Source organism: Pleurodeles waltl, chromosome 7, assembly GCF_031143425.1.
Source record: "Pleurodeles waltl isolate 20211129_DDA chromosome 7, aPleWal1.hap1.20221129, whole genome shotgun sequence".
Lineage (NCBI taxonomy): Eukaryota > Metazoa > Chordata > Amphibia > Caudata > Salamandridae > Pleurodeles > Pleurodeles waltl.
The window spans coordinates 1,325,621,565-1,325,636,339 of NC_090446.1; the positions used below are offsets into that span (position 1 = coordinate 1,325,621,565).

General features: G+C 47.7%; 1 protein-coding gene across 2 annotated transcripts in view; it reads left to right on the forward strand.

The window, feature by feature from the left end:
* Positions 1-14,775, forward strand: part of LOC138246252 (beta-2-glycoprotein 1-like) — a 70,128-nt gene that overhangs the window by 51,248 nt on the left and 4,105 nt on the right. For both annotated transcript variants that reach the window (XM_069200669.1, XM_069200670.1), the window contains exon 7: positions 5,369-5,566. In XM_069200669.1, the coding sequence (XP_069056770.1) occupies positions 5,369-5,566 (198 nt within the window). The remainder of the gene's footprint in view (positions 1-5,368; positions 5,567-14,775) is intronic.

The following is a 14,775-nucleotide window of genomic DNA, read 5'->3' on the forward strand; positions in this document are numbered from 1 at the left end:
CCAGTAAACAGAGTCACCATAATATACCACACTGATGAACATAAATTACTTAGGCTGACAGGAGAAGGTGCCTATCAGAGGCTAGTGCTTAGAGCAACCTGTTTGTTTCCCTCAATGTCAAAAATTCTTTCAGAAGGTCACTGGGCAAGCAGACGTTACTGGGCCCAACTGTGGTGGTTGAGGCCTTTTACTCCTGATGTTCTGGGGCCCAAGCAACTATGGGCTCTAAGCACCTGAGCCAAGTACCCTTTCAGCACTTGCCTCTGAGTGGTAGTGCGGTTTGAGTAGCCCAAGGCATCTCAAGGAGGAGGTAGGTGTAAGGCAGGCATAGGTTCACAACTCAAAAATTCATTAAATGATTGTCAAGTCAAATACATGCTTTTATATAAAAAGGAGTATTTATCTGCTACACAATGTACAATACAACATGCTGCAACGAATATGCTTAGCCTGCTTGAGGAAAGCCCATTAGTGTTACCCAGGTCAGCCTTTCAGTCCAACTTTTACAGGTATGGGTGATGGTAATTCCCCTTTCAAATGTGGTGATATCGAAGCTAGACCCTGCTATAGTGTTCAACTCTCAGAAGTTCTATGGGAGTTCTGTTGCAAAGGTTGCTGCGCTGGAGCGCATCAATCAGAGCAAGTTCACAAGGACCCTAAGGCCTGATTATCAATCTTACCCGCACTTGCAAAGTGGTGGTTCATAGTCCCCGGGTGCACCTCAGCATCCTGAATGCACCCAGACGGCGGGAAGTTGTGATCATGGTCGCTGCCAATCTCGGTGCTCCTCCGATGTGGTAAGACTCTCCTAGGGTCCGGAAGCAGGTATCTGATGCTCCCAGATCTCACTCTTCAAGGGTCACGACCCACAGTGTCCTCTCAGCTGCAAGTGGATTCAGGATGATAGCCTTCCTCTTTTTGACCTCCTTCCTCCTGCCATGCAGGTAGAATCGCAGCAGCATGTACAGGACGAGGGCGCTCTCTATCTCCACCGCAGCCCCCACCTGACATAGTAGGGTCGCGGGTGGCATGAATACAGTGACGGCCCTCTTCAGGTCACAGCTCTGTATTGAATACCGACCCTCCTTCTCTTGCAGCGCCCAGGTGGTAACCCTTATTCTTCACTGCAGCTTACACCCAGCAAGTGGGTTGAAGACTTTGTCACATGGGCCAGCAGCCAAACGGACCAGAACCTCACACTCAGCTCCCTAGATCCACACAACGGGGTCCCCACTGGATCTTGCTCCTTCTAAGTTATCTCCTTCACCTCATAGGATCTAGTGGTCATGGGTCAGGCAGAAACTGGTGCTACACGCTCCAGGTGAGTGTTGTTGAGCGTCCTGGATTATGTCCCCATATGACAGACCCTTAGTCCTCTGTCCTGGTCACAACATGCAAAACATGTTGTGAACTTTCCAGAGTGAGGTATAGCTGCAGTTTGACAATTTGTGAGTCTCAAGCTTCCATCTATTTAATCCTTTTTCAGACACACTTGTGACATAGGCCCTCATTAAAAGCCTGGCGGTCAAAGACCGCCAGGGCTGTTTTGACGGAAGCACCACCAACAGGCTGGCGGTGCTTCACATGGGATTACGACCAGGTGATTACGAGTCCCCCTCCCGCCAGCCTTTTCATGGCAGTATGAACTGCCATGAAAAGGCTGGCGGAAAAGGGAGTCGCGGGGCCCCTGCACTGCCCATGCCCCATGTAGCTTTTTACTGTCTGCTATGCAACTGCACCGTCGCACCACCGCAACACCGCCGGCTCCATTTGGAGCCGGCTCCCGTGTTGCAGCCGAGATCCCCGCTGGGCCGGCGGGCAGAAACGTATTCATTTGAAACAGCAAGACTTTCAGAAATGGGGTTATTAATTTGAGAGGGCTACCCCTACCAACTTAATAAACTAACTCTGGCTAGGTGAAAACAGAGATACTCAGCGCAGCCCCTTGTAGCATAAGCCCAAGCAGCAGGCAACCCCCAGAGAAGTGAATGTTAAATTCAGGCAGAAGGAACAATTTTGAAGTAGGAACACAACCCAATAAAATTCCCAAACCATATGAGAAAATTAAAGGAAAAATTCAGAGCACAAAAACACCAAGCTAATCAAAATTGGTAACGGGGAACCAGCAATGTGCATTTTTGAAGTTTAAGGCAAAAGCACCTAGAAAATTTTAGGCACTATCGAAAAACAACAGTTCACTGTATACCAGTACCTAGGTGTCATTTCAAACCAACTGTGGTGGAGAGGAGGTCAGAGACACCAAACGGTTTGCTCCAGTCGAAAGTTTTACCTTCAGACTTCTAGGCCTGATTTAAATATAAGTGGTTGAGCCATTCTCCAGCACTGCAACTGAGTATTTTACTCCGAGTCCGTGCAGAGGTCCCGAAAGCCACATTTAGAAATGTCCATCGGGCCAGCAAACATTTCTAGTATTCACAGGAACCACCATCAAGGCGGTTCCAGTGAATGCATTGTAACTTTGACTAAAAGCTCCTTCAAATATGATGAAGCAATACATCAAAGTTACAAAGTGCTTTTTTTTATTTTCAAACACAAAACCGCAAATTGAGAACAATGCCCCTTCGCAGGGAGAGACATCTCCTATATCAAGGGGGAGCATATTTATGTTTTTACTGCCCTTTACCACCAAGGTTTTGCTGGTGGTGACAGGCAGTAAAAAGTGCTACATGTCATATAAATTGGTTGGCTGGATATATAACCAATTTTCCAATGGCCGTTACTCCTTTGGGGTGTCAGAGAAGTTTGACCATGACAGAAACGGAGTACTCTACACCGTCACCTTACTGAGGTCTGCTCACTTTTAAATTTGGAGGGCAGACCATTATGTTAGCAGGAAGGGTTGGTGTAATCTTTTTGCCAACATATAAATCAGGCCCTTAGACTACTCTTTAGTCAGCTGTGCCCCATTGGAGACAAGAGTTCTTCTGCTTTTTGTGTCCTTAAGGCATGTAAGCAGGAGGTGAACAAAGTGAAACTTGAAGAGCAATTCTAGCCTCTGGGTGCCAGCAGCATTCAGGAATTCTTGAGTCCTTGTGTGAGTGCTTTTTTCAGTAGGTGCCAGGAGTCAGAAGTAAAGATTCTTCTCCCAGTAGGGTATTCTTCTTCAGATGGAGCCTTCCCAGATCCAGGAATGTTCAGAGGAGATGGTCATGGAAGCGCCAGATTTATCCTGTGCACTAGCTAGAGACTGGAGGAATTCGCTCCTAACAATTGTCTTGTAGTCCCTCACATCCTGCAACACTTCCTCTTTGCTTTACTCTAAAATGACCCAGGTGCCCCTGTACCAAGCTGGTGGGACCTGGCTGCCACCAGGCAGGCCTGTCAGCTTCTTGGCCACTCCCATCTCTGATAGGGTCAGACCAAGTTTTCCTTTTTGTAGCAGGAGCCTAACTGACTAGGAGGATGAAAATACCTAGAGATGAACAGAATAACCCTCCTCAGCATTCCTAAGTCAAACTAGGTAGTGCTAAAGCTGCCCTTCGCTCTACCAACTGTTCCTGACCACTCCACACTAGCTAACCCCTGGTAAGTGGGCAGCAGTGGTTCATAGTGTGCTTTACAAATACACATAATATAATGACACCCATTGGCCTTTCCTGGGCCCAGAGTCATTCCATTGTCTTCTGAGCCAGAACCTTTATCTCTCCCAGCCAAAGGTGTGTATTCCAGTTCTAAAAGTGTGATAGATGGGTGGCAAACGTGGTTTTCCCTCCTATTGTAACAAGGGATTGGCTGTCAAGGGGTGTCCTTGAATTAATTGGAGAACCCCTCCCTGGCATCTCCAAGTCAAAATAGGTAGAGATAAAACTGTGCTTAGTTCTTTCCAACTGTTCCAGCCCACACCTAGTTAGCTAATCACCAGTTAACACCTATTGGCCTTTCTTGGACCCAGAGGCACACCATCGTCCTCTGAGCCAGAGTTGTTAAATCTCCCATCCAAGGAAATGTATTCCAGCTCTCGAGGTGTGATGGATTGCAGAACTGGTTATAAGCCAATTCTGGCTCAGGCAACCTAAATTTCATTTTTATAATGTTGCTCTTCCATGAAGTCAGATTTAAAAGTACAAAATAACTTTAAAGAATGTTTCTAGCCCTTTCGTAAGCGGCTGTGAAAAGTAAAACTTTTAAATCTCACCTATCCCCAAAAAGCCTAACTTTGCTTATATATTAAAACAGCCTTTTGGAGGGGTAAGGGGGTGTCGCTGTGAGGGCACACTAACCTTTAAATATGTACTACGTCCTACTTTTTTCGCTTAGCATCCTGCCCTGTGGGCCTACAAACTACATTTTAAAGGTGACTTATAAATATATAAAGATAAGCTTTTGCTACATGGCAAAGGCATTTTCCCTGCTATATGTCACATCAGTGCATTTTAACTTTAGTCTAGACAGAGTACAATCGTGTTATTGGCAGAAACAAATTTATGTCATTGCTATTGGTGGTGTATGTACACATTGCAGCCCAAAAAAGGCATTTAACGTTCCATGCCATAGTTGCACTTAAGGGCCATTTACAAGTGACTTTTGGGGAAGTTAAATAGTCCAAATAGGGAATGCCAATAAACAGTACATTTTAGAGAGGCAACACACCCACTATGCTTCTGGTTAGCACTGATAAAATGCACAGAGACCTAAAGCCAACAAAAACAGGGTCTAAAAAAAGGTAAACAATCTGGGCTGATTATGCAGAAAAGGTGGATTTGCTACAGAGACCATATGTCACCTTTCCTGTGGGCACTGCACTGATTGTCCAACAGAAGACAGCCCTCACGGCTGCCTGTATGGCCTAGCATTTCTTGCAGGAGCACAAGACCACTCTTATTCGTGATTCCCAGGTTTACGAATGAGAGCCTTGGCGGTAGAACCCAGTTTGTACAGGCAGCCAGTGCTTCAGCTGAAAGACTCTCCAGGTCACATCAGCTGATGGGTATCTCTCTTTGAGGCGCACCCTGAACGTTTTTATCTTTCGAGCCTAGGTCGTGATGTCACTCATTCCTGGGTTATGTTAGGCAGCCTGAGACTCCGGCACTAATAATATGCCTGGTTTTGGAATCTCATACTTTATACATGGTCCATAACATAGCATATTTAGCATAATAGTTTGAATAAATATTATTAACATACCATATTATAACAGGGCATAGAACAACATACCATTCCATAACTTTGTGTAACAAAGCATACCAAAATATAATATGGTAATGCGCAGTCCAGTGATAGCTTTAAGCTACAATGTCATATTGTGCAGTTATGTATGGGTGGATGCTGAGTGGACGCAGCGACACATATTCCCAGGTGTACTCACACTGTTCTTATTCTGCTCTCCCTCTCTGCCCTTCTCCCACAGACCGGTGTAAGATCACAGCTCAGCGAAGCCGGGTGCTATACAAGGGGAAGAAGCTGTGGATCACCGAGATACCAGAGGGGCTAGTACATCACCTGGAAACGGTCACATTTTTCTGTCGCAACCAGACCAGCAGCTGTAGCTACAAGGTGCCATCCCGATGCTTTGACGGCAAGCTCCCTTTGCCGGCATGCTATGATGGTAAGAGACCTGCAGTGTAGGACACATGTTTATATTTCAGGAGATATTCGTTTGCGCGACTGCGGAATGCAGTCCCCTGAAAAGAGCAAATACAAATTACATATTTACTGTGAAATCTTATCTCGCACTATTAGTTGATGTGAGCTTTTATTTGATTTGATTATGAGTTCTGACGTCACAGCTCATCCTTTATGGAGCTCCTAAGTACACTTATTGATGTATTTTATTGGTTTGCTTCTAAAGGTCTAATCTACGACTACCTGAACAATAAATAAATGCCTACTATTTGTATCGCAGAAAATACATTCTATTTAGTTCATGGTTCGTGGCATGAACATGTCTACTTCAGTTTCCCAGAGGGGAAAACATTCCAACTAATTTAAAACACTCGTACATTATGTCTGAAGAACCAGGCACTTACCTTTGGTAATGCCTTTCCAGGTAGAGACTCTAGTGCAGATTTCTCACATTGTGAATTTCCCCAGGCACAGCACTCGGTCCAGGAACTTTTAATAGCAATTCCCTTACGCACAGACAGATGGCGTCGTCTGACCCTGTGACAGGTCCTTCAGGTCTGAGTGTGATGTTGAGACCACTATAACTCCACACGTTGACATCAGTGCCTTTCTGCACCTTCCGATGCAGATCCACAGCCAACACTGCTGCCTCTGACAGACAGGTTTCCCTCAGGAAAAAGTTCCTCATAACGGACTCCACCAGTAGTTGTGCTCCAACTTCGCGTCAAGGGGACTGCTACAGCGCAAAACTCCATCAGCTGAGAGAGGCTCAGGGCAACAGTTTTAGTAGCCACCGGTTTCCACTGGAGCACCTTCGAATGGCAAATATCTGATGTGGCAGCCTGCCGGAAGCCTGTCAACAGATTCATCCTCTACGTTGCCTGCACCCCTTGTTCCCCCGTCCGGGATTGGCCCCTTCATTGAACACGTTGCCACTGAGTACTGCCCTGGTGCAATGTCTGATGCCTTTCACAGCACAGAGACTAATGCCACAGGCCTGAGCTCCACACCAGCACTGTGATATCACTGATGTCAAACCCGGATCCAACAGTTTTATAAATTCAGAGGCTCGACCCGTCCCAGAAAACGCCGGTACAGCTTTTCTGAACATGATCTAGTATATTTGAAGATGATGACAAATTCCCCAATTGCTATTGAAGTGTCCCAATCAAGTCTGGCGCCTGGGGAAATTCACAGCAAGGTGAGGAATCTGCAGTGGGAGTCGCTATCAGAAATACGGTTTACATTTTAGACTATGTCTCACTCTTCGGGACACAGTCAGTGACACAAGTTTATTATAGTGTAAAAGGCCATTTACTTAGGACAGAATTACATTTAGCAACATAACATTTTAACATGATCAAATGAACTCTAACTTTTAAGCCCCACCCTTTGAAACTTTTCCCCAATCTTCCTTTTCACTCATTCCCCTCACTTTTTCTTTGTTCATCCATCTTCCACTTCCATACACCCACACATCCCCCTTTTCCTTTCGTCTCCAGCCTGCTGGGCATCACCCACACTGCTATCCTTGACCTACTTCTTTTCCCCCCCTGGAAGGGGGGCCAGGCCTGCATCTGACTCTCCACCTTCCCCCATCTACTGCCACCCAGCACAAACCCTTTAGGCATTTTGCTGCCCCACCAGTGAATGCACTGCACCATTGCACACCCTTACACAGACTCTCAGAGCCACATCTTTTTGCCCCACAAGTCCCCCACAATCAAGGGCAGCTCCTTAAGGTAATATGCATTACCCAACTCAGACAGGTGCACACCGTCATCCCTAAATAGACCTGCTTCTTCTTCTGTAATCCCTTCATGCTTCAGTACTTTAATGTCATGTACCCAACAAAAAACCATCATTGCCCAATTGAGCTTCCTTCAAGCCTTTTCCATAGCCCTATGTTTCATTGCCCCTCTCCATTTCCCCCTGGGCACAAACTCAGTCCAGACTATGCATGTGCCATTCATCTTTTGACAGAACAACTCCAAATCACGTTGCATATGTTGCAGTAGGGTGAGCCCAGAGAGCCGCACCAGATCATTCTCCCCCAGGTGCAACAATAAAAGATCCGGGCATTCCCTGTTCAGCATCATAGATGTTCAGAAAGGAAGTAAGGCACCCCATCTCATTTTGCTCTTCCCCTACCGCAACACCTCATGACGGCTACTCGGCATTCCTTTGGAATGTCCATAAATCTGCCTTTTAGCATACTTCGCCACCCAGTGTATGAATGAATGCCCGACCTACCAAGTGACCATTTTCGAACTCCTGGGGCCATTCACACAACCTACTAAGAGAACAAATGTTAATAGAAAAACATACCAACCCCGCTCCCCCCACTCCTGGAACAAACCCCCCAAGCTCCTACAACTGAGTACGGTACCACAATCAAGCCTGCACATATCGCTCGCAACACTTAGATCACCACCTTCCAAAGCCCCTTATCTGTGCCCAGTCCTAACCAAAATGATCTGCCGCTGTTGTCACCCCTATTCGGAAAGAATGAGTGACATAGCACTGCGCCTGTCTCCCGATCCACCATAATGCCATTCGCAGTACCGACAACAACTGGAATGCTGTGAGCTTTGTCCCATCTGCGTGACTAAATACGCCAACCCCGATGGCCGCCCTCCGGGACCTAAAACCAACCCACTCCGAAACCAGGCATGCAGCACAACCACACCCATTTCCCCCTCCTCATTTGATCAGTCTTTGACCTTCGAAGCCAGATACCTAAGTGCTCCCCATGAAAGCACACCTCTCACGCCCACAGCCCTTCCTACCCCCAAAAGTTCAGACACCCGGAATGCCCCAAACAACATCCACACCATGCACAACCTGAATAATGCAAGCTCATGCGCATCCACAAAACAAACCGGCAAAACATGCAGCAGTTCCAATAACAAATCAAAAGTAATAGCTTCCATCACAACTTTGCCAATCTCCCACCTAACCTTACCCCAGCTCTTCAACATTCTTCCCAATATATCATCCTTGGCCAGATCATTGCAAAAAAACAATTGGCCATAAAAAGAAACACCTGCCAACTTACCACCAATTGTGGCTGGAGACAAATCCTTTTGTATTAGAAACAATCCAAAATGCAAAACCCGGGACTCCAATGTGCTCCTACCCTGTACCCAAAAATCCCCTTAGAAACTTTCAAAATTCTGAAACTCAAACTGTGCACAGCCATAGCTCTTCCAAGTGAATTCTGCTAAGGACATCTCCACCAACCTAATGATCATCACGCCCTCCACTCCCAAATGTGTGCCGGGACCGCTGTCTTCTGCTGCTCTGCTCCTCGCACCAAACTGCAAAACCGCAGCCACTGTGAACGAGACACGTAATCTGCCATAGCAATGTTCACCCTTGGAATATGCGCCGCTTTGAAAACGATATTGAAAGTTAAACATCAAAGCATGAAACTTCTCAGTAGCCTCAATACCCTCAGACCTTTTCCCCTCTGTCTGTTGACCAGGTCCACGACTGTCATGTTATCCACATGAAATACCACTGTCCTGTTGGCCAGTTCGTCTCCCCACACTGTCAATGCCACCAGCAGTGGGAAAAATTCCAAAAAGGCAATGCTCCTTCCCTGAGCAAGCCACTGTGCTGGTCATTCCTTTGCGCACCACCTACCGTCCCAGAACAGTCCGAAACCAGAGGCCCTGGCTGTGTCAGAAAATATCCGGACTTGCCAAATCGTGTCTTCCTCCCGGAAAGTCATTGAGACCCCATTGAAATTCATCAGGAATTTATCCCACACTCTGATGTCCTCCTGCACGTCTACTGAGATGTGAATCCTGTGATGTGGGAGAGATGCTCCCGACATTGCCAGTCCCATGTGCCTGCAAAAAGTCCTGCCCCTCCCTGAAACTCCCTGCATGCAAAATTAAGGAGACCCAGGAGCTGTTGAGCCATAGGCAACTCAATTTTATGCATGGATCTGACTAGTTTCAGGAAGGCCAGAATCTCATCCACTTTCCCAGCCGGTAATTTAGTCACCAATGCCTCAGTGTCCAGTTCTATCCCTAGGAATGTCAACTCCCGCCTGGGGCCCTCTGTTTTTTCTAGAGCCAAAGGAACGCCCACCTCCTGAGCCAGCTGTTGAAACCGTTTCAATGCACATAGATTGCCCCGTCCAGTTCCATCCCCAGCAAGGTAAAATCCTCAGGATGGATAGGCAGCAGCTTAAAAGCCAGTTTGATGTCACACTTAGCTAAGTCAGCTCCTCTGCCATATCCACGAACAAGCCGAATGGCATCGTCCACTGATGCAAATACCACCCGCATATCCTCCTGCATGATGAAATCGTTCACCGACGCCCTTCTGGCCAGGAAAAATGGTGTATGAGGCGGAATTCCCCTTTACTCTTTTTAGGTAACACTCCCAAAGGCGAAATCATCAGATTCTCCATGGGCTAGTTGTAAAATGGACCAGCAATCCTGCCCTCAGACACCCCTTTCAACACTTTAGCAGCCACCACTTGTGGCAGTTCCTTGGTGGACTGCAAATTGTCCACCCACCTCCTCGCTCTCGGCCCCTGTTCACCCTTGCGAAACCCATCCTTGAAACCCCATTCCCATTTCCGCACTATGTCCCATCCAGGTACATGCGCAACCAAGGTAACAGTCCCTCCAACTTGATTGGCATAGGAGCCCTTTGGCACAGGAGCACCAGGCATCCCCCTACCTTTGGCCGATCTCCACTGCTCTGCCGGGCTGGACAGCGAAAAGCATTGCATGACCTGGTGTCTACCTCCACATTTCAAACATTCGTGTTTGAATCTACATGCGGGTCTGGAGCAGAAACCTTTGTTAAAATTCCAGCATGCCCCTGAGGTAGGAGCCTGGGTTTGCTGAGTCATACCAGCCCTCGAGTGGAAAGTGACTGAAAAGACTTGTACACTACAGGCAGAATGCTAGCAGTATGCGTTGATGTCGCCGAGTGTGAGGATGCCATCCCTTGCATCCACAGTTCGGGATTCACGTCCCACCAAGGCTTATCCGGATTAATGCTCACTCTCGCCCTGAACTCTTTGTTATAACTGAGCCACACAAAACCCCCAAAATGCATTTTGATCTTGCCGATGATGTCCATAAACTTAAACTACGCTATGGCCCTACCTGGATATTTCTCGCAATAAATGCTGGCATATATTAAGAATGCCGAGGTCCAGTTGTCCATGGTTATTGGTACCTGGGGCCTCCTTGCCAATTCCCATTTCACCTCTTTAGATCCCTCTTTTGCCTGTATATCCCTGTGCAGGAGCTTGAAAACGTCCACATATTAATGGTGCCAAATTCTAGCCTCGGTCTTGTCGGCCACTTGAGAACCTAAGAGCATCGCTAAACCAATATATTGGAGCCTCTTCTAATGCCTCCCCACTGTCCTCCCCGTCAACCTCAGTCCCCTCTACCTGGTCTTTGCCCTATCCTCACCAGCCATCGACGTCCCCTTGTCAGTCGCCTTTGCACTGTCTCCCATCTGTGCTACACTTGCTCCAGGATCCTCATGAACAGTAGAATCCCCTACCTCCACCCACTTGTGCGTACAAGCCATTAACTGGGCTGGCGCTGCACCGCTCACAGACCACCATTCACCCTTACCTCTCAGCTGGGCTTCCACAGCCCCTGAGCATTTCGCATTTTGCCGCCTTGTGACCACTCTCCTCCTTGTCCAACGCCGTCATCTGCCAGCCTCCACCACAGACCTTGACTCTCCCCACCCCTCCTGGCCTACCCCACGCTCAGTAGGATCCCCCGGCCACACCAGCCTCCTGATTCCTACATCTCACCTTGTGGGGAACTTATACCCAGCTACCCTGACCTACCCCGGTATCTTCACTGCCCCTAAAGACCTCCTCACCTGACTTCTGTTTCATTTGATGCTCCCTGCCCAAGGACTACCCCCTCTCTCTACAGAGCTGGGCCCACCTCTGCAGCCGTCTGTCTTTGCTCCTTGATTTTGGCCTCTATGTCCACAGTGGACCAGTCTGTGCCCCTTGACTGCCCCCGGTGGATTGCCCACGTAGTCCCCCTTGTGTGGCCTGCACTGCCCTCAGCTGCCTGTCTCTGCCCCTCCATGGCCCTACCAACCTCCTTGCTGCCCCCAGACTGCGGCTTAAACTGGCTAGACCCCCTACCTTGCTTGGTCCTTCCCCTGCCATTCCTCTGCCAGGAGTCCCACCCTCCCCCTACACCCAGTGATGGTCACTGCCTACAGGGTTCAAAGGTCTATAGACCTCACCACTAGTGCCTGCTTCCCCAAACTGCTCTTGCATCCCCTGCCTTGCCCCCATGGCACCTTGGGGCACTGCCCCCACCTCACCTGCCTTATTCTTTGCTTCGGGCCCCACACGTTGGCCCGTTTTTGACACCGGGGGAGGGGAAGCGCTGCACCCTCTTACCCCCATTGACTTTTGCACGGTGCGTGACCCGTTGAGCGGTACATAGCAACTGCTGCCGCTACTCCGTCTACTGCTGTACGCGTAGGGTGCACCATTCCGACCCAGGCCTGGTCGAGGACGTCAAGCCTCAGGAGGTCGGCCCGGCCGGCTTCGCCAAGGACGTGAAGCGTGGCCCTCACCGCCTCTGCATCAGGGCCTCCCGCTATGCCTAACACTGCAATGAACCCGTCCCCTTCCTAACTAACCCCAGCCACGAACCTCCTACTGCGTGATGGGCAGGCACGGAAGAGGCCGTTCGCTCCCCAATTCCCCCTATATATACCCATCCTTTATCCCTCCCCCACGTACCACCCCACAAATCCCAGCCCTCCTGTCCTCACTTCCCTCCCGAAGACTCCCGTGGAGAGACTAGACTGTGTCTGCTCACCATGGGGCCCTCCATTGTCACACAGCACAAATACTTATGCCAGCTGCCTCTCGGGTGTCTCTGTTGAGACCTGGCCTGTACCTGGAAGTGAGAACAGTTCACTGGACTTTAGTTTCTTTTTCTGTCAGTGTGGAAAACAGTATGAGTATGGGATGCCTGGTGGAAGTACTTTATTTGTGGCAATATAAGTGTCAGGTCCCAAGGTCTTCAACTCAGGGCTGGCCTTAGCCTTGGTAGCACCCTGTGTGACAATGTTTGTTGCCCCAACCCCAATATCCACCTCCGCCACCAATTCCCTCACTACCACCCTTTAACAGTGCCCCTCAAGTTTCCATAACCACACTCTGTTAAATACATTTAATTAGTTTTATAGACCCACTCATGCCAGTGTAGGGTGTCAGAGCACTTTACATTGCACAGACATTACACAGAGATAATCACTCATAGGTGTGTAAATCAGTGTATAAGAAATGTGACATAAGACAGAGGAGTACATGATGTTGGAGTCACATCTCACCAATACTAGTAGGCAGTATAGTTTGAGTGTTTGGGCTGGAAAAGCACAAACTCTGAATTTAAAATGTAACACCGTGATTGGGGGTTCTCTTTAATAATAAGCATTGATTTCTACCCAAATGAACCCTTTTTGCAACATTAGTATTATGAAAGGCTGAATAAAAAATCATAACGCTCTAATCTATACCTTGCAGAATGCTGACATTTCTTTGATGACAGTTAACAGATTACTGTTCTATATTAGGATTTTAATTTATAAACTGCAAGTAGCAAAAGGACCTCTCTAGTAACCCACTGACCTATTTGCATTATATGCACTTCATCTGCCTGGTACACGTTCTTTGCAGCAGGCATATTAACCCCCCTGTGCTACCTTAAAACGTCCACTAGAGAATCCGAGCTCTCCTCAGGCAGGACATTAATCACCAGAGTTATCTTGCCATATTTATTGTTGCCTGAAAACTTTTGGAGGCAAGGAACGCCGCAGCAGTGTCTTTTAAAGCCATAATATACCTTCAAACATGGCGCCCCAGCCGAAGTTAGCACCCGGTGCGGTGGCACCGGTCGCACCGCCCTAGAGCCGGCCCTGCTTCCACTGCAGCTGGCACCATCCACAGTTCCACCCATTTTTTCTGAAAGCCAGTGCTAACATCTTAAGAATCATCACACTTAAATAAATATGGACAATTTTGGACAATTCCAGGAACCCCCCTCTTTACGGAAGGCCTGGAAGTTCTCGTTCTGTATATGTTTGCAGTATATTGAATTGTTAAACAACCTGGCAAGGATTGCTCAAAATAGGCCGTGAGCACCACAATTTGGTGTACTCTGATGAGTGTTGTGTTTAAAAATAAGTGCCGATGTTGAGCACCTGCACACACCAGCATACATTAAGCATTGCCTGATGGGCATAAATGCATTTTTTGCTACAGATTTCTGGGCAACAATTGTGCCAAAAGCTGCAGGGGGAAACTCCACTTAATGGGTTGTAGAAGGCATTCAAAGGCATGACTTGACTTAAAGGTTTGGGAGCAGCTACACATGTCCATTTGTGGGCATTCCTAATCGTCGATCCTAGCCATTTCCAGACTGGATATGGTTGAAGATTTATTCCAGACAAGGGCAAAGTAATTTCCCTTGAAGTATGGACTGGGAAAGGGATCACCCACAGAATTGCTGTGGGTCTAGGGCAAGAGCTTTCTCTATTGGTCAAAAGGTTTCCCACCAGAGAAAATAGGGTGCACTTGCACAGGAGGCCCCTTTTCCTCTGTTCGAATTTCTATCCTACTGCAATTCTCAAAGCAGTAATCTGGGACAGTGGTAATTTTAACATGACATCAAAAGCAGTAAGCCTGGAAACCTGTGTCTGGTGAAGCTTTCCAGGCATACTAACAGAAGTGTTGATGAAAAGTAAAAAGTGCGTTCAGGGGAAGCTGTAAATCTCCACCCATCCTTTTATGGTGTTTTTTATGGACAGACCCCAATCTCTACACCCAGAATTTAGCTGCTTGCAATGGTACATATGGGGACAGCAATCAAATTTTAATGAGTCCACTGTTCAATATGCTCTGGAAATAAAGTTTCCATATTGTTTTTGGCTGCAGTGTGCCACTCGTTAGGTCATCCCAGGAGAGGAAACATGCTTGCTCCTTAAAAGTAACAGCAGTCGGTGCCACTGCCTATGTGACCCTCAAAAGTTACTTGATAGACAGCCGTTTTATGCTACAATTGTATTGGATTAGTTGCGAGTTCTGATGTTTTTAGCGCAATGACTTTGTGCATTCCAGAATATAGTCTAACATGCGCATTTGCCTTCTCCCGCACTTAAAAA